This window comes from Callorhinus ursinus, unplaced genomic scaffold (assembly GCF_003265705.2).
Source record: "Callorhinus ursinus isolate GAN/ISIS: 27379988/994484 unplaced genomic scaffold, GSC_fseal_2.0 scaffold4, whole genome shotgun sequence".
NCBI lineage: Eukaryota > Metazoa > Chordata > Mammalia > Carnivora > Otariidae > Callorhinus > Callorhinus ursinus.
In genome coordinates, this window is record NW_027397066.1 from 130252345 (window position 1) to 130277067 (window position 24723).

At 37.5% G+C, this 24723-nt stretch overlaps 1 protein-coding gene across 7 annotated transcripts in view; it reads left to right on the plus strand.

The window, feature by feature from the left end:
- Nucleotides 1-9519, plus strand: part of RBM46 (RNA binding motif protein 46) — a 216253-nt gene extending 206734 nt beyond the window's left edge. For 3 of the 7 annotated variants that reach the window (XM_025874349.2, XM_025874350.2, XM_073892391.1), the window contains one exon: nucleotides 4684-5638. In XM_025874349.2, the coding sequence (XP_025730134.2) occupies nucleotides 4684-4883 (200 nt within the window). In that variant the 3' untranslated portion in view covers nucleotides 4884-5638. The other 4 variants (XR_012378050.1, XM_073892390.1, XM_073892388.1 and 1 more) reach the window with 4 other exon arrangements.
- The last annotated feature ends 15204 nt before the right edge of the window (nucleotides 9520-24723 follow it).

Sequence of the window (24723 nt, forward strand, 5' to 3'; positions counted from 1 at the left end):
GAGCTAGTTAAAAAAGATGACATAAATTGTATGATTCCATTTATATCAAAAATCCAGAACAGGCAAATCAATAGAATCAGAAAAATTAGTGGTTGCTGGAACTGGGGGAGAGGGAGGGGAGTGACTGCTAATAGGTACCGAGTTTCTGTTTAGGGTGATGAAAATGTTCTGGATAGTGGTATTGGTTGCACAACTTTGTGAATCTATTAAAAACCACTGAACTGTACACTTAACGGTACATCAAAAAGAGGGAGTGGATGTGAAGGTAGAACTGAAATAGTTAAGGAGAAGAAAAAAAATAGTTACCAAGGAGAATTATGAGGAATGTACTTATTAATGGAAAATTAGTGAGTACGGTCAGAAACAAACCAGAAGAAAAAGATAGCCAAAATAAGCATAAGAAGACACTTTGAACTCAATTTAAAGTCTCCATTAAGGGCTTCCTCCCTCTTTACATGAAGCAGAAAAGCAGTTTGAGAATCCATGGCGTTTGGCCAAGATGTATAAGAGAATTAGAAACAAACAAATGAGACACAAATGGAGTAAAGCAGTGTACATCCCTTGCTTAGATGTTCACTGAGGAACATCCTGGTGGTGTTTATCTCTTGTGTCAGACAGAAAAAGGTAGTAGATTAAATTATCACTTACAAAAGTGGGACTGACAAACAGGTGGTGAATGTGCTGCCCAGTCTCTGCCCTCGCTCCCAGGTCAGTGGCCCAACAGTTACTCTGCTCGTACTAGCCACAGCTTCCAAATCCTTGGGAATCTGGGGTCCTTTGAGCCATTACTGCTTGATGAGAATTGGCACTTAAGGTTAAGCCTATTTGCTGTATAGACCAAAGTTATTCTTTGAAAATGTTTGTATTCATTCATGTTATAAATATGAAACTCTGTACGATTTGATCAAAATGCTATCTCTAATCATTACATTAGAGCAAGTCATTTTATTATTATTTGTATTTTTTTTTTTTTTTTGCAAAAGGGCCTTTTTTTCAAGTGGCATTCTTAGATAACATTTAGCGTATAAAACGGGAATGCAGAGCTGTGTGGGTCGAAATGGGACATGTGGGTGTGGGTAGGTGCAAGCAGCAGCCAGATAGCTTGGAGCACCATCTATTGTATTTCTACCCCGTTTGTATCAGCCTCTTGAGACACTTTCCCCAACCCAGTTTTGAGAAGATTGCCAGAGTGCAAAAGCTTGGTCAAGTAGAAATAATACTTTCCTAGGAATTAGGAGACCTAATTTTTAATTCGTTTTTCTTCATTTAACTGTGGGAGTATCCAGCAGTCACTTAATCAACCATCTTTTGTCTGTGTCATTCTTCAGTGAAAGAGGTGTTTGGAATTAGAGACTTCTGAGGACCAACCTATCCCTGGTTTATGATTTCGAATTAGAGAATTTGATTAGTTAAAAATTTTATTAATATCAACAATAAAAAGTCAAACCAATAAAAATGAGCAAAAGGCTTGAATACATACTTTACTAAAGAACATGTTCAAATGGGCAACTAAACACATTATTCGTCATGAGAGAAATCCAAATTAAAACCAAAAGGAGATACCATTTCACATCACTGGAATAGGTATGATTCAAAACACTGGTAATACCAAATGTTGGTGAGGATGTGGAATAGCCAGAACTCTCATAGTTTACTGGTGTGGATGTAGGATGGTCACACTGGGGAATGGTTGGAACAGTATCTGTCTGCCCTATGACCCAGCAGTTTCACTCCTAGTTATTTACCCAAAAGAAATGAAAACATATCAAAACAAAAAAGACTTGTATAAGAATGTTTGTAACAGCTTTATTCATAATAGTCAAAAATTAGAAACAACTCACATATTTATCTGTCAACAGGTAAATGGATAAAAAATGTTACAGTGTATACATACAACAGAATACTGCTGAACAATTAAAAGGAGTAAACTGACATACACAACATAATGAGTCTTAGAAATTATATTGAGAGAAAGAAGCTAGGCTTAAAATTTCTTAAAAAATTCATTTTATATGGAGTCCCAGAACAGACAAATCTAAGCTATAGTGAGAAATCAGAAAGTGGTTGCCTCCAACAGAAGGGCTATTAACTGGAAAGGAGCACAAGGAACTTCTTCTGGATTGATGGATATGTTTTCTATCTTGTTTTAGGTGTTGGTTGCGTAGGTTTATAGAGTTATCAGAACTCATTGAAATGAACACATAGGACATAGGCATTTCACTGTATGTAAATTGTACCTCAGTTTAAAAAGTATTAAGACAATTGAATAATTACCAGTGTAAAACTTAAATTCTGAAATTGGCTCTATCATTCCCTTAAGAAGGGGAAAGGGGAGGACAGATCCAAGTCTGAGACAGAAACAGTGGGATTAAAGAGCTAAGGATATTCATTGGGAAGAAAAACCAGGGGTGGGCAAGTAAGTATATGCTAGGAATTCTGACTCACTTATTAATTTATTTCATAAAAATCAGTGATGCTTTCTGATTTTTATTTTCTGTGATATATATTATATGTTAGATCTAAGGAAAACATGATTCATCTAGGTTTATGCCAGTAATTACTATCTTAAGTTTGATATGCATTATATTTTCTAATTACCCAGATTTTTTCTGAACATATTTAGATTCTTACATTATAATAAAATTTATTTTAGAAATGCTTGTAAATCTTATGAACATTGAAGCTTTTCATTTCTTAATCTTTTTAGTATTAGGGGGAAATTTTTTTCTCTTGATTTAGCCTTTATGAATGAGGTCATCAAAGTCAACTTTAAATTTTGTATTTTAATTTAGTTTCCTTAGAAATGTGAGAAGACGACAGTTGATGAATGTATTTTTAAATTAAAGGTTTACAGTAGGAGACTATTTAAAATGCCCATTTTCAGACCTAAGTACTATGCCAGTAGCCAATTGTCTGGCTCTCTTCTTTGTGAAATCATTCCCTGAAGATATATGTCTCTTTTATCTACATTTCAATGAATAGGCTGCATTAACTGTTGCATGGATATAAACCCAAAGTGAAAGCGATTTCTCTGAAAACTACATTTTCCCCACCTACAGAAGTGTAACTAAAGATCTGCTCCTCTGAATCATATAGTCTATGACCACATTGTTAAAAATTGAAAGAGCTAGTTGTATCATAGATACATGTCTAATAAGGAATTGACTGTATTTGTGTAATACTCTTTAGGAGGAGAGAATCAGAACTTTTTTTTAAAGCAATTAATTTGAATTATAGGAGCACTAAGGTTTCTGTTAATACTAAATACCATACCCTTTAGGCATAGTGGATCCTTTAAGAGAAGAAAAACAATTCTGTGATAATCTACTTATCCTACTTTGGATATTAGAAAAGCAAATGATATCAAAGTAATTCCTTATCCAATTTCAAAATACTGAAAATATTTTGAACTGGATATCTTAAATGTATTTGTCTTCTTGGAACAGACTGCTTTTATTGATTTTATGGTACCATTAATAAAAATAAAAAGATTATAAAATGAATCAAGTTAGAGTTTTACAGTGCTAGAAATTAAACCTATATTTAACTGATTTTTATTTTTTCCATTTTTTTTCTTAACTAGGTCCTTACTGATGTTGCTTGAGCTTATTCTCCTGCAGTTGATCTCATTCCTGTTGGCTAAATATTAAGTCCCATGACAACATTAAGTTAATGCTCATATGTTTTAGGCCTCATCTATAATACCAGGAAAATATAGAAAAAACTTGATTTGTACATTATATTACCTAATTCCTTTTCTTCCATTCCTAGAAACACCATAACTTTTATAAATAATCATTTTATAGTCATTGTTAGACCCTTGGCTTATTCTACCCTAAAGAACATAGTTGAGTTTTTGGAAAGTACAGGATTTACAAATTTGGTCTTTAATATTCATACACACATATAAACATTACAGTTAATGAAGCAGGAAATTATTGGTGCATAAGATGCATGTTTATTGTGAAATAGTAATATTTCAAATATAACTGGTTTTTAAAAAATAATTTGGTCTTAATTTTTGGATTTTTCTATCCTATAAGTTGATAATGGTTTCTTGAAGTTTACTTTATAAACATGATTCATTTTACTGTTTTATGGTACAAGTAGGAACACTAATGTTAAATTGGTGTATTGAGTTATACAGATGTTAAATTGGTATTTAAATAATGAAATATTGGACAGTTAGTTTACACCAAATGTTTTTGCAGTCCAAGGGAGGATGTTTCTGCTGGTTTGATGCCTAATACAGTTTAAAAAAACTAAGCAAATATGAATTTGCTGTTTTTTATCTTTTCTTCATGGACTATCCCTTAGCATCAGAACCAAATTTAAAAGGAGCTGCATTGTGGGACAAGAGAAATCAGAGGTTCTCTTTTATCTGTGATCAAAACCACACAAAACAATTAAGAGATTTGCAAGTAAAAGATACCCAAGAATGCATTCTAGTAAGATCTCTGAAGTGTTGTGTCAGTGAAAGGAACAGGACTGACTGATAAAACTATCAGGATTTGCAGGGCTGTGAATGTTGAAACAGTCTTTACCAGCGAAATAGTATTAGCAGGATTTTGAATGTTAGAACATTATGTTAAACTGTGATTATAGTTTTCATGCTTTGTCTCTTTGAATTAAATTTGTTTCCATAAAGATGTGCAGCATAATTGTTCATGTATTTATTTACAGACTACAGTTTCCGTCGCAGCTCAATAAATAGTCTTTCCCCTGTTAGTGCTACTCTCTCTTCTGGGACTCCCAGCGTGCTTCCTTACACTTCAAGGCCTCATTCTTGTCCAGGCTGTCCCTTGTCACCAACGGTATCACTTGCTAGTGGCAGCCATGTCGGGCAGCGACTCTATATCTCCAATCAGGCCTCATTCTTCTGAGAAGATACTGTAAACACGAGTATGCAAGTTTCTTTGTAAAGCATGCCAATTAAAATACCGTTTTATTTTAGAATCGGGTTTGCACATTTGGTTTTAAAATGATAAATATATATTTATTTCAACATAGTAAACATCAACCATAATTCAGAATAACCTACAGTTGTAGAACTTGGAAAAATGCTAAGTTTAAAAAGTTATTCAGTGGTTTCTCTTGATAAAGGTATAGCAAACTACTCTTCTTTTTAAACTTTTGGGATTTTAAGTACTTCTAATTCCTGAGTGGGCAGTAGAACCCAATAGTTTATGTTAAATTTTTGCATAATAACTTTGCCAAATAGCATTTCACAAATTATTTAAGCACTTGCAGACAATCGTTATCCTAGATTTGATTACCAAGGATCACTTATCTGTATTAGAGATTATAACAGTTATGTAACCAGAAGCATCTATTATGTAGAAAGAAATGAAGGGCAAAAAGATTAAGATACAGATTTTATGCAGTACTAAAGGAAAAACAGTCTACCATTGTGGTCCTTGAAAATAACTCTAAATATTTTAGTTAATTATTTGTTATAGAAATAAATTTTAATTTTGCTGTTAATGCATTTCAGGTTTTTATAGTTATGCTTCTTTTGTGTTTTTGATATTCACTGTATAGTTGTTTAAATAGTAAGTGTTCCGGTTTTTTAATGTTGAAATCATGTGTTGTTTAATTTTTGTACTTGAATTCAAATTCTTTGACATTAAATATGTGATGCTTCTCATATGCATGTGTTTTGTTTTCGTTTATTAGTATGCACAAAAAAGATCTCACAGTCACCTTGACCTTTTCATGGGCCATGGTCCTCTGGTCATGGTCCATGGGACCAAAGCAAAGCATATTGCAGACAAAAAATTGTTAGTTTTGTGAAATATAGTAACCAAAATCCTTTTCAGGAGCCAATAGAAATACTTTTTGTTGATGAAGCCAGTGAAGTTTCCTTCTTTTATTTATAAATACTTAGTGAATCCAGCCATTTTGACTGTTTAATGATTTGGTAATGCACATTTATGATGAATTTCTAATGATGGTTTACATAATTGATAATCAGGGACAAAAATTTTTCCACTCTTAGATACCAGATGTTAACTTTGTTGATTAACTCATTATGTAGCAGCATAGGACATGGGATTTGCCTGTGTAGAATATGAAATCGTTGCAAATATTTCTTCTAGCTTAAGTTTCTAGCAGAAGTTGTATGGAGAGTAAATTACAGTTGACCCTTGAACAACACAGGTTTGAACTGGACGGATTCATTTATACAAGGATTTTTTTATACTGTTCAGTAGTGTAAAATTTCCTTATGATTTTCTTAATAAACATATTCTTTTCTCTAGCTTTATTGTAAGAATACAGTATATAATATAGCATACAAAATATGTGTTAATAGACTGTTTATGTCACTGGTAAGGCCTCAGATCAACAGACCCTTAGTAGTTCAGTTTTGGGGGAGTCTAAGGTGGATTTTTGACTATGTGGGGGTTGGTGCGGGGGGGGAGTTGGTGCCCCCAGCCCCTGTGTTTGTTGTTCAAGGGTCAACTGTAGTCTCATTTATTTTCACCCTCTAGAATGATCATTCCATATAACCATATGCAGTACTTAACTTTCCAGGTTACTGCCTTAGATTTTCTAATTTAAATGAGCATAGATACTATCTTAACCAAAATTAATTTTTTTTCCTGACATAGATTGTATAGGTCTTGCAGTTTAATTACCATGATTTACAGGTTCATGTCACTCCTTTGGCAAATACATAGAGTGTTTATTTAGTTAGCTACTGCGCTAATACCCTTCGGATATGGAGGTGACTCAGATTCCAAACCAAAAGAAAACACATTAATATAGTTTTTCATAGGAATGTTTGTAATGGCCCAAATAATCATAATTGCAAGTTCTCACATAGCATTTTTCATTAAAAAACAAACCCACAAACAATTGAGAGAGCTTACCAGCCACACAGTGTATTTGGAGATCCATAGTAATCTGATGGAAAATATTTAAGCTTTGGCTATCATATTGGATACCACTTCTGCCAAGTAACAGTTCTTTGAACTTAAAGACAGTTTTTGATCTGTCTGGGCCATACTTTTCCATCTGTAAAATGGTGATATACATCTTATAATGTTACAAATACCTGGCAAGTAGGAGACACTCAAATGGTAGCTGATGTTATTTGGATATAACTATATAAATCATACACTATTCATTTATTTGTACCAGTGTTTCATCTCTTCTCCCTTCAAGCAGAAATCTAGAAATCAGTATATTCGTGTCAAACACTGTCCCTTTATATATTATAAATGAGCAATTAATTTTGTTCATACTGCACATGAAATTTCATTTGGCTTGTGAACATAGGTGGTAATTACTTGATGCTTTAGTTCCTACAGGCTGTATAAGGCCTTTGATTCAAATAAGGGCTTCCCTACTCAGTTCGTCACAAAACTATTGTGGATAAGCCTCTTAGCTGTTTGATACAGCTCATTGGTCAGGGAAACAATTCTTAAGGCAGTCCTTTATCAAATTCTCTGTGCAGCTTTGTGTGAGAGACCACGGTTGAGATGTGGAGTAGGTCCTATTATGTAGTGATGGCCTATTTTTTTTAAAGATTTTATTTATTCATGAGAGACAGAGAGGCAGAGGCAGAGGGAGAAGGAGGCTCCCCGCGGAGCATGGAGCACGATGCGGGACTCGATCCCAGGACCCTGCGATCATGACCTGAGCCCAAGGCAGACGCTTAACCGACTGAGCCACCCAGGTGTCCCCATGATGATCTATTTTGCATAAAACCCCTTGTAAACAGATCAGAAGGCTATGCAGAAAGCTTAACCTTATTTCTCTAGTTTAATTCTTTTATAGTGTTACAGTGGGAAAGAGTTCTCTAACTATGACTTAAAATCTTGTAGCCATTATAGATTGTTAGCCATTATGGGTTGTTAAGTCCAATTTAAAAAGAAAAGTGTGCATGGCGAGAAAATACCATATGTCAGAAGACAAATGATAAACTTGAACAAGAATTGCAAGTTATTTTTACAAAGGGCTAATCTCTTGATATTTTAAAATATCAATAAAAGACCATCCACTCAAGGGGTGCCTAGGTGGCTTAGTCAGTTAAGCATCTGACTCTTGATTTCTGCTCAGGTCATGAGCTCAAGGTTGTGGGGTCTAGCCCCGTGTTGGGCTGTGTGCTCAGAGTCTGCTTGTCCCTCTCCCTCCACTTAACGCTCCCTCTCTGTCTCTTAAATAAAAATCTTTAAAAGAAATACCATCCACTTGAGAAAAATGGATAAAATAGGCAGATAACAGATGGCCCCTTAAATGTGTAAAAAGATGCCTTATCTCAGAAGTGCAAACTAAGTGTTCAGATTTGAAGAAATTCAAAGGTTTGATAAAGTTTTGGTAAGATTTTAAAGAAACAAGCATTCTCATATATTACTGCTGGGATTATAAATTGGTATAATTCATATAAAGAGCAATTTGGCAGCTATTGTCAAAAATTACAAATACTTCAATCTTTTGACCCTGCAATCCTAATTCTGGGATATACTTGCATGTGTGTGCAAAATGATATATTTTGGTGATTGATTGAAACATTTTTTTATAGCCCAAATACCCATCAATAGCAGACTGATTAAAATAATACATTTATTGGTGCATATTAAGAAGTACAAAAAGAGACACTCTTTTTTCCTATATAGAAAGAGATAATGTTAAGTGAAAAAGAGCAAGGTTCAGAAGTATGTGTGTCATATGCTATATTTCAGAATAAGAGGAAGAAGACATTTGTGCTTATATTTGCACACCAACCAGTGCAAGACTATACAAAAAAGTGATTATGAGAAAGCAGATAAGATCACACTTTAAAAATTCCCTTTAACTCCAGACACAGTGTGATTATCATCTATGTGTGTCTAATCTATCAACTATATTTTTTAAAGTAAAAAGACATATAACTTTTCAGAAACAAAATGAAGATCTCTAGTGAACCATAGTCTGAACACAAGTACATTAGGAAAAGCTACAGTGATCACTGATCACTGACTGACCAGAAGTTGGGTTTTGAGTAGGGATCCAGGGTAAAATACACCCAGGTGGTAAACGCAATGCAACAATACAAGCAGCTGTGCACATCACTGCTTTTGACTCAGTGGGTCCAGTGTACTTGAAATATGTCACTCTGAAGCATTTATAATCTCTGATAGGAAAAACATACTGAAGAAGACCCTAAGATTTGGAACAAAGCCAGGTTCTCTGAAACAATCTGCCTTTCTGAGAAACAGCTCTTAGCTGTTAGAGACTGACTATTATGAACTGCGTTATTACTTGGTCACCAAATTCATAAAGCTGAACTTGTCCAGTAGCACTGTTGTCAAGCAGAAATGGTGTACAACAGTCTAAAGTATTCTTCTTGCTATGGTGCCGTCCCTTACTCAATCTCTTGTGCCATGGAGTGTTTCTAAAATTGGTTGGCCAAGGGGGAAAAAAATGGGAACCTAGTATTCTAAGGATAATGAAAGTCACCAAAATCCAAATCTCTTTACACATCCTCTAGAAACTATCCAGAACGATAACAAAAGCAAGTAAGACCACATATGATCCACACCTTCAGCATAACGAGAGAAGAATACAATTTGCAAAATAGCTGTAAGTAAAAACAAATATGGGCATTGAATTCCAGGAGAGTTATTTTTTGAGCTCTTGATGCAACCCTTTGTGGAGCAAGAGGTGTGTTGAGGGGGTCTGGAAAACTACATAGAAAAGAAGCCGAGTAGAGGGCCGAAGGGTGAGCCAATAAGGAAGTCCACCCCAACAGTGAAAATACTAAAAATAAATAAATAAATTCTGGTTTGTACAAGCAGCCTTGGAAAGGCAATGTTTCTGGGGACAGGTGGGTTCTTCTTTTGTTTGATAAGTCATACGTATAGGTGATAAGGTAAGTCAGACCAACATAAAGTTTTAAAAGGTGTTTATATAAACTAAGTGTCTCTCTGCATTTAAACACAGTGACCTTTTATACCATGATACTGACATTCCAAAATCAGCAATAGAAGCCACTCTCAGAAAGATAGGAACAGAGTAGCACTACTATCAAGTAGAAATGGTGTCATCTCTCACCCCTAATTTAAAAGAGTTCATCCTTGATGATCTCGTGTATTCAATAGGTAGACTCCTTATATTCCCTCATTCAGCAGATATATATTTTATGCCTACCTATTCCTGTTGTAATTAGTTTTGGATGAACGTACATCGTCTGTCTTCTCTTAGAGCTAATATAATAGGCAGGACTGACTGGCCAATATGTAAAAGCTCCCTCTAGGTCAGAGCTTCTAGATTGCTTGATAACAGAGATAACCATCAGTGTCCACACCAATATCCAGTCCTCAATAAATAAGATGAACATCAGGATTGCACAAAATCCTATACAGCACTAATGTTAAGGTGAAACACAGCTCTGATTAGGTAATTAAGTACTCATTACAAAAGGGCTCTGTAGGATGTTTTTCAACAATAGGTAATTCTTAAAAGGCAACCTTCAGAGAACATTGGAGAGAGGGATGCAAACCAAACTGTCATCCACTGAAGGATCTTTTGACTCTTGAATTGGCTGCCTAGAGGCACTTGAGTATCTACTGCTTGGCCTTTTAAATACCCCAATACAAGCACTGAAATAGTACATAGTAATGATCTTAGGCATCACATCTGGAAAATACGGAGTGTGAACTAGGAAGAATCGTTCTCTAAGCAGAGAAGGGGAGCATGGTATTCCAGTCAGCAAAACAATGTATGTAAAGATGGCATTGCGAGGCGCCATAGCACGTGCAGGGAAGTTCGGAGTGCTTGGAGCATGTGTCGCAGAAGGCAAAGGAACGAGAATGAGGAGCGAGCCTGGCGTAAGCCTGTAGAGGAAGGTGGCTGGCAGGGCACGAAGGGCCTTGTGAGCCATGTTAGGACCTCGTGCATTATTCTGTGACTCAGGGGAAACCGGCTACCAAAGAGCCTGGAATTTCAGAATTTCAGAAAGGCTGTTTAGAAGACAAGTTGACGCTGGTTGAGCCTTGAGAAGGAGAGCCCAGTTAGGAAGCCATTCTAGTAATCCGGGCGACAGATGACAACCGCCAGGGCTATGTATGAAATGACCGTATGTACAAGTTGGGGAAGAGGGACGAACCCAGGCGAAGCTCTTCTCCCTGGCGAGGTGAGGTGGTGTGCTGGCAATTTGCTTCTTCTGGGTTACAGCTTTTTTCTCTCCTGGACTGTAAGCGGCGGAGGCTCGAAACTACATTTTCCAGGCTCTTTTGCAGCCCTAGTTCCAGACTTGATTTAGATTCTGCTACCGAGCTGTTCGTCCAGGAGCTTTGGGATTTGGAAGTGAGGTTGTCCTCCTGCCGTTCGGCGTGCTGGGGAGGAACGGTGGAGCGGTGTGTGTTTCCAGTGGCAGATGCCCCCGTCGCGGTTCGCTTTGCAGATCGCAGTTGTGGAGGCAGCGGCTGTGCTCCGAGTAGCGCCCGCACCTGCCCGGTGGCTGAACTGCGGCTCCTGGGGGTGACTTGGAAATCTCAACCGTCCCGTGGTGGCTCCTGACTTCGAGCTCAGTCAAGCAAATCGTGTAAGCACTCAGTTTCCCGTGTTAACTCCCTTCCTGCAGGAAGTATCTAGAATGGCTTCTGTTTCCTGCACGGAAAGGGTGGGTGGCTTCCGTCTTCGGTGCGGGGCAGCCATCTCCACCAAGTTGCAGGCCACTTTCATCACTCACTGAGTGGTCTGAAATTTTGAAAACCTTTGTGCAAAAGTGAGCTGCAAGAGCGAAGGCTGTGTAGTTCAATGTAGATGAAATGTCAACTATATCTAGGAGAAATGCTTAAAAATTTGGAAAAGAAATACCATTATATCCTTACCTTGCATGAATTATCAAAACGAAAACCCCAGATGGATGAACCAATGTTAAAAGTTGAACACATGCACATGTACACCCCGAGAGGGGCGAATAGTCCCAGGCATAAAGCGAGCCTCAGAATGTCAGAGCATTATAGGAAACGGTCCAAGCTCCCTTACCTTCTCCTATGGAAGCCATCTCCTTACATTTTCTTGCTCTGGAACAGTCAGAGAACCCGTGGCTATTCTCATGGCAAAGCAGAAAGAGGACGTTTCCTGCTTCCCGCTGCTTTTGGTTGGAGGCTCAGGGCAAGGAGAAAACAACGAGCTTTTCCTTTTCACCTACATTTGTCGAAATTTACGCAAAATACTGCATTTCAGGGATCACTGTCTCCAAGTTGCGTTTTCTCAGAAGCCCTTGCCAGGCCAGTGATTTCTCCCCAGCGAAAGTAAGGATCCTTTCAGGAGGTAATCTTTCTAGAACAGTTTTCTACCTAAGTTTTCCTGCAGGGGGCAACATCCTCCAGTTTATGAGGACAGAAGAATGAAACCGTGCAGTATCAGCCCTCTGGCTTGCTAAGGATTGCAAGTGCTTTTTTGAAAATAGAAAGTTGCAAATGCATTTGCTTGATTCTTAGTCTATAGTTCTTGGATGAAGGATAATTATATCTTCATGTTTTTTTAATTAAAAAGGACTTTAAAAGAATGTGTGTTCTTTTAAGTCAGTATCAGTTGACCATATGTGTAATATTTATTGTACGCACAGTGCTTGGAGGGCCCACATAATCTAAAAGGATAACTGACCACGTGCTCTAATTTGTTTGTCTGAAGAGCTGGTTCTAGAGCTGCCAGGACAGAGGACAGAGGAAAAGGCAGAAGGAATGAGATATTCGGGAAGGAGTATAGTGGGGATCACCATTTCTCGTGCATTTCGTCAGTCAAAACTTACTGACTGCCTCTCATGTGTGAGGCATTGTGCTATGTGCTAGGGATACAGAAGAGAAAAATAATGTTTCTGATCTTGGGTTTAAAGAGAAAGAAATTAATGTTTGGCAATAAAGCATTTTAAAGATTTCTTTCAATCTGATTTTAAAAATATTTGCTTTTCAGAGAGATCAATGGGGCATATCATTGTCCTCTCACTTTATCTTTGGGCCTCGAGAGGAGAGGTCACTTTTACTCTTTTCATACTTCACCTGGTTTTCCACCACCAAATGGCAGCACCCGGGGAGGCCTTTGCCAGATCCTCCCTTGCTTTGACTTTCCTGTAGCACTTGAGGCCATTTCTTTTTTTTTTTTTAAAGATTTTATTATTTATTTATTTATTTATTTATTTAATTTATTTTAATGAGGGAGAGAGAGAGGGAAGGCACGCAAGTCGGTGGAGGAGCAGAAGGCAGACCCTGTCCTGAGCGTGGAGCCTGTCGAGGGGCTTGATCCCAGACCCTGAGAACACGACCTCAGCCAAAATCAAGAGTCTCATCACAAGGAGAATTTTGTTTTTATTTTCTCTTTTTATTGTATCTATATGAGAAGATAGACGGAACACTGAACTTATTGCAATCATTTCCCATTATATGTAAATCAAACCATCGTGCTGTATACCTTACAATGTAGGTCAATTATTTCTGAAAAACTTGGAAAATGTTTCTTTTTATAAAAAGGAGGGGTTTTGGAGCTAGATCACCTACTGCCAACACTTGTTTTTTTGAGTTTTTGATTTTAGCCATTCTGACAGGTACAGGGTGATACCTCATTGTGGTTTTGATTTGCATTTCCCTGATGATGAGTGATGTTGAGCATCTTTTCATGTTTTCATATTTGCAAATATCTTCTCCCATTCCATAGGTTGCCTTTCAGTTTTGTTGGTTGTTTCCTTTGCTGTGCAGAAGCTTTTTATTTTAATGTAGTCTCAATAGTTTATTTTTACTTTTGTTTCCTTTGCCTCAGGAGACATATCTAGAAATGTCAGAAAAATCACTGCCTATGCTTTCTTGTAGGCTTTTTATGGTTTCAGGTCTCACGTTTAGGTCCTTAATCCATTTTGAGTTTATTTATGTGTATTGTGTAAGAAAGTGGCTCAGTTTCATTCCTCTGCATGTAGCTGTCCAGTTTTCCTAACACCATTTGTTGAAGAGACTGTCTTTTCCCCATTGCATATTCTTGTCTCCTTTGTCGAATATTAAGTGACCATATAATCATGGGTTTGTTTCTGGGCTTTCTATCTTGTTCTCTTATCTATGTGTCCATTTTAATGTCAGTTCCATACTATTTTGATTACTGCAGTTTTTTAGTATAATTTGAAATCTGGAATTGTGATACCTCTGGCCTTATTTTTCTTTTTCAGATTGCTTCAGCTATTTGGGGTCTTTTGTGGGTCCATACAAATTTTAGGATTGTTTGTTCTAGTCCTGGAAAAATGCTATTAGTATTTTGATATGGATTGCATTAAATCTGTATGTTGCTTTGGGGACTATTGATTTTATTTTATTTTTTTTAGATTTTTATTTATTTATTGAGAGAGAGAGAGAGAATGGTAGAGAGAGAGCATGAGAAGGAGGAAGGTCAGAGGGAGAAGCAGACTCCCCGCCGAGCAGGGAGCCCGATGCGGGACTCGATCCCAGGACTCCAGGATCATGACCTGAGCCGAAGGCAGTCGCTTAACCAACTGAGCCACCCAGGCTCCCTGGGGACTATTGATATTTTAACAATATTTTTTTCTTCCAATCCATGAGGTGGAATATCTTTCCATTTTTTTTTTTTTTTGTCATCTTCAATTTCTTTCATTCATGTTTCATAGTTTTCAGAGCACAGGTCTTTCACCTCCTTGGTTAAATTTGTTCCTGGATATTTTATCATTATTGGTGCAATTGTAAATGAGATCGTTTTCTTAATTTCACTTTCTGCAGCTTCATTATTAGTGTACAGAAATGTGGTGGATTTCTGTACATTGGTTTTGTATCCTGCAACTTTACTGAATTCATTTATCAGTTTTAGTAGTTTTATGGTGGAGTTCTCGGGTTTTCTGTATATACTACTGTCATGTCATCTGCAAATAGTGAAAGTTTTACTTCTTCCTTACCAATTTGCCTGCTTTTTCTTCCTTTTTCTTGTCTGATTGCTGTGGCTAGGAATTCTACTACTATTTGAATAAAAGTGGTGAGAGTGAACATCCTTGTGTTATTCCTGACCATAGGGTAAAAGCTCTCAGTTTTTCACTATTGAGTATGATGTTAGCTGTGGGTTTTTCATAAATGGCCTTTGTTTTGGTGAGGTGTGTTCTCTCCAAACTTGCTTTGTTGAGGGTTTTTATCATGAATGGATGTTGTACTGTGTCAATGCTTTTTCTGCATCTGTTGAAATGAAATTATGGTTTTTATCTTTTCTCTTATTGGTGTGATGTATTGGATTGATTGATTTGTGAATATTGAGCCACCCATGCATCCTGGGAATAAATCCCATTTGCCTGATTCCCAAATCTTGAGCTCCCAGAGTCCCCTGAACTCCCTGAACCTGAACTGTCCTCTCCCCCTATTAATAGCTAGCGTTCTCCCTTTGTTGAAGGTGATGCAGAGGCACCCCCTTGGGCTCTTCCCTTGTCTCTCCTCCTGGGCACAGGGCCTGCATCCTGAATTAAGTCTCAACACCACCCAGCAGGATGGGCCTGGTAAAGGAGGAAAGAGAATGTACCTCAGATGTGCTGCGACACAACACACATTGGCAGGTGTCAGGAGAGTATGAATGAGATTGGGTTCTGAGGTGCTTGATTAGTGGAGAGTATATTGGTGTGTGGGTATTCTTTGATGATACAAGGTTTAACACCTTGGCGAGGAATCCAGAAGATGTTGTGAACTTGCTACTAGGGTGGTCTCTAGATACTGGATGGTGGGGCTTAAGCTGAAATGTGAAGAAGGGGTGGCAGGTGGTCAAGCAAGGGAAGTTGTGGGGTGGGTGGAATCAGGGACAGGGCAGTATTAGGAAGTTTCTCCTGGGCTTCAGGGCTGGGCCTCACTGCTATTGAGGTCACTGCCCAACCATAATTGCAAACCTCCTGTGTCCCTCAGAGACTCTGCTCCTCAAACTCCTGCTCACCAAGGCATGGCCTTGAAACTTCTAGGAGCTTTCTAACTCTGGAAATCTCAACCTTGCTTTATTTCCACATGGCAGAAGCCAAGATAAATCTGCTTTGGGCTTGCTTGTCAAGTGTCTCTTTAAGGTCAATTTCTCTGTGGATCCCTCTATGCAGATGCCCTGGGAAGAATTCAGACCTGAGCATCAAAAGATTGTCATCAAAATTATGTTCAGTCACCTCCTCTTCCTATAGAGGTTACCCTCTAATGATTATCTTAAAAATTAACCTCTTATCACCTCTCGTTCTGTATTTTTTCAGTAAGAGAATGGAAAAGGGCTTTAGGCTGGAAGGAGATTTCAGACAATGTGAACAGTCTCTAAAAGCAGAAGAGACCTGGAGATAAAAAATACGGTTTGAGGCACTTGAGAGCCGGAGGGTAGAGTGTGATGGTGGGATGACGAGTCATGGGGCATGATTGCTAACACAGGTGGATGACGCAGGGCTTCCTAAACCAGACTAAGTGTGGGGTATCACCCAAGGTGGGTGGGACACAAAAGGGGGCTTTGTTTGTTTTCACCAAATTATTCCCTACTATAGTCTGGAGAATAATTTGAAAGGGAGGATTTTATAGGTAACTTTTATTTATTATTTTATTTAACGTTAACTTACCTAAGTTAACATTCACTTCATAGTTGCTAAAGTAAACAAATATATAAGTAAATAAACATTTAAAATTATAAATATATATCAATGCTGTAGGTGCTTCATAGATAATAAATTATATCTTTATAAATAAAAAAATTGCTAAGATTTATTAGTTAAGTAATTTTTCACTAGAAAGCCCGTGTTAAGTCATTGTGGATGAGGCTTGTCAAAATAGCAGACAAGATCCCTGCCCTCCATGTGAGGGAGGCTTTGTGGCCCATTGAAACCATTGTTAAAGCTGAGCCTGGGCCTCTGTTTTTAGCTAATAAAGTGAAAATGGTAACAGGCATAATGACCCGGAGGTTATGTAGATTAAAAGAGGAGCTGGAAGAGTTGAAGGATGCAAGGTGAGGTGGGTACTGCACAAGGTTCCAGCCTTGGCATTGGGGATGAACATGGGGAGAAGCAAGGGTCATCTGGTGTGTGGTGCAGGGATTACGGAATTACACAGCACCAGGGGCGAGAAGAGGGTCAGGTTACCTCCTCAGCCTGGAGTACTCTTGGCCTTCCTTACCTTCCTGTCAAAATTCTATCTTTTACAGCTCACCTCAATTATTACTTTCTCCGAAAGCCCTTCCTGATTCCAGGTTGGAGTTGGTATCTCTCAATTCATTGTGTGCATGTCTATCTTACTACTTAACTCTTCCTCCTCGATATGAAGCCAGCTGTGAACATGACTGTCTTCACTAAATTGAAAGCAGGAATCAAAAAGTTTTTCACTAAATTGAAAGCAGGAATCAAAAACTTTAGTTTTGCATCTTCCATTGCTGAGCACAGCCCTTCATGCCCAGAAAGTGCTTAAGAAGGATTTATTTATTTAATTGGAAAGTGACCGAAATCCCCGGCTGAAAAATTGGTGTCGTAGTGGACTTGTGAACAGACTCAAAGTCCTGGTCCTTCCCAGTGTGCTTTGCAGAGTCTTTGCTAATACATGATTCTGCATGTTTTGCAAGGTCCATTATTAGTACCTGCATGATTGCCTTTTCCTCCTGGCCTTGATGTTTTAGTTTTATGTTTATCTTGTTCAGCTGTAATACATTGATTTTGGTAAATTTTCTGAACTCTGAACTGAACCCAGGCAGGGTACACATATATTTTTAAAGGTAGATTCTTAAAATAGATGATGAATATGCACAACTTCTCTATTACATATGGAGCTCTGTGAAAGGGGGCAATTATAAAGGAAAATGATTGGTACTAGATTCTCCAAACTGTAGGAATAGACTCTTAGTGTTCAGAATGTGTCTTGAGAATTCTTCATAAGCAAAGGGAGGCCTGCTGTATAGGTTATGAAGTTCAGTAAGCTGTAAGGATTGTGCAAGCAGTGTTGTGTAGGACTCTGCTTTCATGTTTCTGAGTGAGCCAAACTCATGCTGGCTAAATTTCTGAATATGTCACCGTGAGCTTCGTTCTTCTTACAGCTGTTGAGTGTGATAGAAACTCACACATCCATTACAGATGAGCAATGCAGGAATTAAACTTGACTGATTTCCATAATAAGTAAAATTAAATTCATTCTATGCAAGAGGAATAGATCCTTAAGGAGGTTCAAGTTTGCATATAAATTTAGTGATGTTATTGGGCTCCAGTAGGCAGATAAAAAAATTCATTGATTTGACATTTGATTAACATGTGTTTCTTCTATATACCTTTTTATAAGTTAAATTTTTTCTTCAAAAAGCAGAAGAAATCCTGTCAATTGACCTGAAATTCCAAACCAACAGCCATTTTTCATACACACGAATGAAGCTTTAATTATTTAATAGCAATTAATAATTATGTCAATACAAGCAGATGCTTTGCCTCAGTGAAAGTAGTGCTCTTGCGGGCTTATGTTTGTGCATACGTAATTTCACAAATTGATTAATTTTATGGTTTTTTAAGTAAAATCTGCTTTAGTGAATAAATCACTCTTGAAGGAGTTTAACCTGTAAACATATAGCTGCATTGGCTTTCTCTTTACTGAAGGCTTGTGTACAAGCGGGCCTCCAAATCACAGTGTGTACAAAATGTGGCAATAAAGTCATGAATGATTATTATAAACAAATATTTCTTTTTATTTTTTAAAGATTTATTTATTTATTTGAGAGAGTGCGTGCGCATGCGAGTGGAGGAGGGGGAGGGGCAGAGGGAGAGCGAGAGAGAATCCTCAAGCAGACACCCTACTCAGCGTGGATGCCCGACATAGGGCTTGATCTCAGGACCCTGAGATCCTGACCTGAGTTGAAATCAAGAGTTGAACACTCAACCAATTGAACCATCTATGTGTCTCTATAAACAAAGAGTTCAAAAGTTGTATTCAAATCCACTGTATGGGCCATACAAGAAAAATTAACCTCATTATTTCACTCATTTCTTATTTATAGCCTCAAACATGATTATTCAAGTTTGTTCAACTCATCCATCCCATTACCTCCAGATGACCTTTGGATTTTTCAAAAACCACACGCATTCTCAATGGATTAACACCATCACTGAGACTATCTTCAAAGCAGACTCTGTTTCTGACTCATCTTACTGTATAACATATTGTCTGTCTTATGGTATGGCTGAACAAGCAAATGAAGAAGTAGCTCAGGAATTTCTAAACCTCTTCAGTGCAGAGAATGTATCTTAAATTTCTGAGATATCACATAATTTAGCAGTTGTGCTTCACACCTGAATATTATACATAGGAAACCGCATTCTATTTTGAGATGGAAATGAAAACCCATTTATGGAAGTCTCTCTACCATGTGTGCAAGATTTAGGTGAAAATGAGTCATAGCCAAAGCAATATAATACTAACCCTTTTCAGTAAAATAGTACTTTTTGCTTTTCCAAGGTCTTTAAAATGCATTACTTCATTTTATCCTCATGACAATCATGTAATATGAGCAAAAAGTATAGAGGCAGAGGAGGAAAACTCCAACTAGCTTTTCTGATGGAGACTAAAGCTTATGTAATTTTGGGGGTACTCGGTAGGAAAAAGAACCAAATTGTGTAAGAAAACATTTATTTGGAATGAGGAAAGAAGTCACAGCAAATTAAAAACTTAAAAAGATGATAAATACTGTAATCATCTCCAAAACAAGAAGTTAACTATAGTTTTATTAATGAACTACCTGATGCATATCTGTAGGACATCTTCCCTATGTTTCTGGCAGTATAATCTTTGATTGCCTGTTTATATGACAACAATTTAATATAATTTTTATAGAGATATAAGAAAGATAATTCAATCTTTCTTTTAGCCTGGTTGATTCTTGTTTTTACAACTGATTCTAGGGATGCATAAAATATGTGACTTTACACACAGTTGCATTTGTGGTTTGCAGACTGCTGCAGGATTGTACCTCAAAAACCCTAAAATGATGACAAATGCTATTGTGCCTCATTCTTAACATACAGAAAACATTTGTGGCTCATTGATATCTGCATACGTTGGATTATAAAATATATTACTAACAAGGGAGAACTTCTGTTTTGACAGAAGTGTCCTCTAGAGTGTCCTCTAGCAAGTTAAAAATTATTACTATATTTTTATAGTAACTAAAACCATTTAAATAAAATAATTATGTAAATTACACATAAATTAAACATCATCTAAAAATTAAAAAGAAAACTTTATATCACACAGAAAGAGGTATAGAACTTGAGTGATTATTTAACTTTTCTACACCCTGCTTAGTTCTAAAGAAGTTTTAGACAGTCCTTATTGATTCATAGAATGGACCCTATGAAATACATTTTAAATAGATGAGGAAATGAGGCAAAGGAAGAGAAGGCCAGGGGGAAGTCAAATGACGCCAGGACAGTGACTTTGAACAAATAGAATATACTAATGATCCAAGCCTCATGCGCTTGAATACTGTGTTGGTTGAGCAAGTTATTCAACCCCTCCAAGCCTTTGTTTTTCTTATCTGTAAAATGAGGACATTAGTAATAGCTATCTCATGGAGTTTTTGTGTGAAGATTGAATCACTTAATACATGTAAGGTACTAATATTAGGTCATATTATTCCTTAGTTGTAAGCTTCAAATAATGACTAAGATTTAATATTAGCAACTCCTTAAAAAAACGATCAGCAGACAACTGACTTTTTACAGTGTAGCTTGTTCTCTCATTTTCGAGTTTCTTCAGAATAATAGAACAAGGGCAACCTAGGTTGCCCTTGTTCTATTATTCTGAAGATAATTTTCCTTTGTGCTAGTTTTCCTTTGTGCTGCAGCAATAACTATGTGGTATCTGTTTGAAAACAGCTCAAAGGTTTTGATTTAGTTTGAAGTTGAGTTCTGTCCCATATCCACCAAATAGTGTAAAATGCTCTCTTTCATGGCTACCTGCATCCATTAGCCAAATTTCAGACAAGGGGGAAAGTGGAGAGAGACATAGAGGGAAAAATGTGTGTCTGTGTCTTTTTCTTTGTTATTGTCATGCAGTCAGTGGCTGTCTTATTGATTATTGTTTCCCAGGACCTCCAACAGTGCTAGAACAAAGGCTAGGCACTCGATAGATATTTGTTAGGCTTGAAGTTAGTGATTGAGAATGTCAAATAAGAAAATGCGTGAACAGTTGGTTTGGTTTTAAAAAAATCTATTTCTAGCCATCTTTTCCTAGATAATTGAACACTTTATTATCTTCTAATGGAGATACTGAAATAAGAAAGTTTGCAATTAATTTTTAAAATCGGATTTTACTGATTGATGATAAAATGTCTTTTCCAGAAGGTGTTTATGCGAATGGAGTGGAGGAGGCAATTTAAGAATAGGTAAAGTTTCTGCCAGTTACTCTGCTCCTTTCCAAGCCCTTATCTTTACCTGCTTATTCAAAATGGACTGCTGGCATCAATGCTCTTGGGTTTGCAGGAAAAGAAAAAAGAGCCAAAGTCCTGGAAAGGCAGCTTGTCTAGAAAAAGGAGCTGACATTGGAACTGTACACTGCCCTTTCCCTCACCTCTCATTGGCTCAAGCTGTCACACGGCAACACCTGGTTGCAATAGAGACTTAGAATCGCAGTCCTTGGCTGGGCAGCCAGGTGTGTGGGAAGAACAGACTTTGAAGGGATATGTTTGGCATGACCATTTTAAGCAGCATCAGTGGATTTCGTATTGAAATTCCTCAACACAGTTCTATACCATTTTCTTTAGACAGTAAAGCTTTAGTGTATTCAAAAGAATCTTAAGTGCATGACAACACTGAAGAGAGCATCCTGGTGAGAGTAGATGGTCAGTAGATGGTCTTGGATACTGCTAGGTATCCAAGAAAATATTTCATCTGAACTGCTATGGGAAGGGTTATTGTTAGACTAGTTTAGCCTTTACCTTAACAAATTTAGAGATAGGTACCTTGGAATGGTGTATTGTCATAACCAAAAATTGATGATATGTTACATCTTAGCAGATGAGTGGCAGGTGATGAGGAAATAGGTATTGTAGTCTGGAATGCCACTGGCCATTTTTCATCACATAATGAAACGTGTGGTAAAACTGCCTATTTTTTAAAAAAAAATTTATTATGTTAATCACCATACATTACATCATTAGTTTTTGATGCAGTGTTCCATGATTCATTGTTTGCGTATAACACCCAGTGCTCCATGCAGTACATGCCCTCTTTAATACCCATCACCAGGCTGACCCATTCCCCCACCGCCCTCCCCTCTAGAACCCTTTGTTTCTCAGAGTCCATCGTCTCTCATGGTTCGTCTTCCACTCCGAGTCCCCCCCTTCATTGTTCCCTTCCTGCTATCTTCTTCTTCTTCTTCTTCTTCTTTTTTTAACATATAATGTATTATTTGTTTCAGAGGTACAGGTCTGTGATTCAACAGTCTTACAGAATTCACAGGGCTCACCATAGCACATACCCTCCCCAGTATCTATCACCCAGCCACCCATCCCTCCCACCCCCCAAAACTGCCTATTTTTAAATAAAATCTCTTTAAAAAAACTAGGAATAAAAGAGAAGGTAGCATTCTTATTCTCCAAAATAACTAAGGCTAACATCACACTTGATGGTGAAATGTTGAATTCTTTCCCTTTGTGATCAAGAAGACAAGCATGTTGCTCTCACCACTTCCATTCAACACTTTACTCGAGATCCCAGTGAGTTCAATAAAACTAGAAAAAGAAATAAAAGGTACGAGGATTAGAAGGAAGAAACAAAACTGTCATTATTCAGAGTTTGGTGAGAGTTTGCAAAAACAACAGACGTGAATTGTACTGTACAGATACCGTACACAAAACATCAAAAGTATGGAGCACTTTGCAATAAATCCAACAAACTATGTGCCAACCTCCTACAAATAATCTGAAAAGACTTAAAGAATAATATAAAAATGGAGAGTTATGTACTATGCTCATAAACTGAAAGACTCAGTACTATATGGACATGCCTATTAATTTAGAGGGTCAATGCCATCTGAATCACAAACTGCAGAAGGCTTTGTGTATAACTTGGCAGGCTAAGTCTAAAATTTATCTAGTACACAAAAGGCCAAGATTGCCCTAAAGAAGAACAAGTTGGTAAGATTTGCTTACAGCCATCAAAACTTTTTTTTTTTTGACAACATAGTAACTTAGGCAACATGGTTTTAGAATGAAGATAGACAAATCAGTGAAATGGACTAGAAAGCCCAGAATCATATCTCCATACAGAAGGGTATTTGATATTTGACAGAAGCAGCATTATAGATCAGTGGAGAAAGGACATAGTTTATAATAAACGGTGCTGAGACAATTTGGTATCCATGTGGAAGAACATGAAACTTGATCCTACTTCATCCCATACTTAAGAAACAATTCCAAGGGGATTAACCTCTTCCCATATTTTATCGATTCTAAGAGACACATTTGAAACATTCAAATATCTCTTTCTCTGAAATCAGGATGTTTTCACCATCAATGCCATGTCATAGTTTACTTAGCTTATATAGTCTTTCTTTTTCGTGTTGAATATATTAATGGTGGATCTTACATTTAATGACTTAGGTTTGATGAAATATGGTGTAACCGTTTGGGTCTGATCAGGAAAATAAAAGTCAATCAGTATTCCAAGAATGAAATGTTTTACCACAAAGAATTAGAGGCTTCCCCTACCATTGGGGGGAGTAGGGAAGTGAAGAGCCGGGAAGTTGTTATTGCTAATCTAACACAGCACTGCGTCAGAGCTCACCTGTAGGCAGCTGAAAATCGCAGGAAACTTCAAGAAGCCACTGACCATTCCCTCAGCCTGCAGCTTCCCAGGAAGTCAATATCAGTGATCTCAGGTGCCCAGAGATTTGCATAATTTGAAGACATGCATTCCTATGACTCTCTGATGCTGTTAGCAAAGTATTATAAGAAAGAGATATGCTCAGGCTAGAATTTGGTCCCCATTGTAGATTGTATGCATATTGGGAAGGATGTAGCTAACATACATAAGCTGCTTTCTCATTTATACCTTTCTGGACATGAGGAGCCACTCTGGACCAGATGGAAAAGTTGCCCATCACTCAGGGATCCTGAATTTTGATCTGGCCACAGTAACTGGATGGGACTTTAGGTATTTTAGGAAAAGGGTAGTGTGTTGCCTGTGTGGGTAGAATGGTGTGTTGTATATTTGGGTGGACAGAGGGGCAGACCACAGCCGAATGCACATTGTCTCTTTCTTCCTGGATATGTGGTAATTTATATAGAGACCATATTTCTCAGTCTTTCTTGCAGATAGCTGTGGCCATGTGACTAACACTGGACCAAGGAGATCTGGGAAGAATAAGTGACATTTTCAACTTACATCTCTTCTCCAACTTAAGGACTAGTTACTTTTCCCAGACAATGGTTCTTTTTCCCCCTGCAGGAACTGGAACCCCGGCATGCCAGACCTGACTATGACCTTGAAGACAAGGACAATGCCTTTGTGCATGACCAAGCACATGGCAGACCTGTAGATCTCGGAATGCCCATGTGGAGCAGAGAGGTCTTGCCAGCCTAGAGCAGCTAGACTATACTGTGGTAGGGAAATAATAATCTATCTTTAAGCCATTCTATGTTGGGGTCTCTGATCTATCATGTCAAAATTATAACCATTGACAAATACTCACAATGGATGCGGTTTAAAGTTATTTTCGTAGTTATTTTACCGCCCAAGGAATTCAGCAATAACTTTTTAGTTCTTGAGATCATTTTAAAATG